At 46.3% G+C, this 2,474-nt stretch overlaps 1 protein-coding gene across 1 annotated transcript; it reads left to right on the top strand.

Annotated features, from left to right (window-relative positions):
- Positions 1-388: 388 nt before the first annotated feature.
- Positions 389-2,474, top strand: EMWEY_00026080 (RAS small GTpase, putative; the record flags this gene model as incomplete). The annotated part of the gene is made up of 6 exons (XM_013478075.1): positions 389-402; positions 588-660; positions 879-974; positions 1,440-1,579; positions 1,855-2,011; positions 2,340-2,474. 6 exons carry the CDS (start codon positions 389-391, stop codon positions 2,472-2,474), a joined length of 615 nt encoding a protein of 204 aa, XP_013333529.1.

The raw sequence follows: 2,474 nt of genomic DNA, 5'->3' as shown, positions 1-2,474 counted from the left end.
CTGCTGCTGCGGCTGCGGCGGCGTTGCTGCTTCTCCTTGGTGCTGCTGCTCGGACGTCTTACCTAACTACGCAGCGGGTGCCTTTGCTGCTGTTGCTGCAGCAGCATCAAAACAGTATTTTTTCCTCTTGCCATTAGCGACTGCTGCGGCTCCAGCTGCCGCTGCTGCTGCTGCTGTCCACAAACCGCGCCCGATCCGTGGCTGTGTGCAGCATATCTTGTTAGGAGCTGTCGCTTCTCTCTCACTGCAGCAGTTTGCTGCTGCAACAGCAATTAGGGCAGACGCAAGACACCTCTCTCCTCCTGGATCAGTAGCAGTTCGTGCTGCTGCTGCAGCTGCTGCCAACCGCCTCCATACACCCTTAGGTCCTGCTGCAGCCTACCTCAAGATGAAGCCCGAATAGTGAGGATATGAGAGCTCTCCTTCTTAATCCCGTTTCTTCGTGCAGCAGCAGTAGCAGCAGCAGCAGCATCAGCAGTCCGTGTTTGCAGAGCTGTAGCTGTTGGCCCTCGGCTGGTGTTTCAGTGTATGTGATATAAGAGCTGCTGCTGTTGTTATTGCTGCTGCTGTTGTTGCTGCTGCTGCAGCGATTTTCTCTTCAAGTTGCTCCTTATTGGAGACTCTGGGGTTGGGAAGTCCTGCTTGCTCCTGCGGTTTGCTGTAAGAGACCCTAAACCCTAAACCCTCAAGTCACAAGAAACACAGAACCCTAAACCCTTCCCTCTGCTTTAGTCTGCTCCGACTACACTCCCCATACCCTCCTCCTGTTATCACCAGATAGTTTATTATTGTTTATTATTGTTTATTAGGGTTTATTAGGGTTTATTCGGGTGTAGGGTTTAGGGTTTAGGGTTTAGGGTTTAGGGTTTGTGTGATAGGATGATACGTACACCGAGAGTTACATCAGCACAATCGGCGTCGATTTTAAAATCCGCACAATCGACTTAGACGGGAAAACTGTCAAGCTACAGATCGTAAATCCCCCTACTACTATTCCTGCTGCTGCTGCTGCTGCTGCTGCTGCTGTGTTGCTGCTGCTGCTGTACTGTTGCTGCTATTATTCCTGTTCTTTTTGCTCCCATTCTTGATTCTACTCTTGGTCCTGTTCTTGCTGTTATTGTTGCTGCTCTTCTTGCTGTTCCTCTCGATGCGTTTCTTCTTCCTGCTGCTCTTGGTTCTATCCATTTGCCTCTGCTGCTGCTATTGCTGCTGCTGCTGCTGCTGCTACCTCCTTGTTTTCTGTGTCACTTTTTCCTCTATTTCCCCACAATTTCCTTCCATTACATACATTCATATACACCTACATACATACCTACACGGATATATAAAGAAAATAAAACAACAAAATGAATAAATAAATGAATAAAATAGTAGATAAAATAACGAATAATATCTTATCCTTCTTTTTTTTTCTTTTTCTTTCCTTTTTTTTTCCTTAGTGGGATACAGCAGGTCAAGAACGTTTCCGTACAATTACGTCTTCTTACTATCGCGGTGCTCACGGCATAGTTGTTGTTTATGATGTAACGGATCGTGAATCTTTTTCTAATGTAAAAAATTGGATGCATGAGATAGAAAGGTAAATTAATTATATATAATTAGCTATATAACTAACTAGCTAGCTAGCTAGCTACGTAGCTACCTAGCTACGTAGCTACGTAGCTAGGTAGATTGATGGGTACCTAGGTTACTGGCTAGCTGGGTAGGCCGGTAGATAGCTAGATAAACGGCCAGCTAGCTAAACCGCTACGGCAGCCACCCAGTCACCTATCCATTCAGCTAGCCACTTATATAGCTCGCTAGCTAGCTAACTATCTGTGTGTATGTATGTATTATTGTTTATTTTGTGTATAGGTATGCTACTGAGGGAGTAAGCAAATTATTAGTTGGTAATAAATCAGACTTAACAGCAAAAAAAGTTGTGAGCTACGAAGAAGGAAAAGAATTAGCGGATGCATGCAATATAAGATTTATTGAAACTTCGGCAAAAAATGCACAAAATGTTGAAGAGGTACGTATATGTATTGCTGCTTTTGCTGCTGCTCTTGCTGCTGTTGTTGCTGTTGTTGCTGCTGCTCTTGCTGCTGTTTTTGCTGTTGTTGCTGCTGCTCTTGCTGCTGTTGTTGTTGTTGTTGCTGCTGTTGTTGCTGTTGCTGTTGTTCTTGTTGCTGCTGGTGTTGTTAGTGCTGTTACTGCTGCTGTTGCTGTTGGTGCTTGTGGTGGTTGTGGTGGTGTTGCTGCTGTTGGTGCTGCGAGGCGTGTTTGTGCTGCTGCTGTTCATAGTGGTGATGGTGGTTATGTAGCTACTGCTGCTGCTGCTGCTGCTGTTGTTGCTGCAGGCATTCCATATAATGGCATCGGAGATAAAGGCTCGTGTACAAGTTGGGCAGCAGCAGAATAGGCAGCAGCAGAACCTTCGCATTGGCCCCACACAGCCTGTGCGCGCCTCTACTGGCTGCTGCGGCCGCGGCTGA

The sequence above is a fragment of the Eimeria maxima genome, genomic scaffold (assembly GCF_000499605.1).
Source record: "Eimeria maxima Weybridge genomic scaffold, Emw_scaff280, whole genome shotgun sequence".
Taxonomy (NCBI): Eukaryota; Apicomplexa; class Conoidasida; order Eucoccidiorida; family Eimeriidae; genus Eimeria; species Eimeria maxima.
This window is presented reverse-complemented; position numbering and strand designations above follow the sequence as displayed.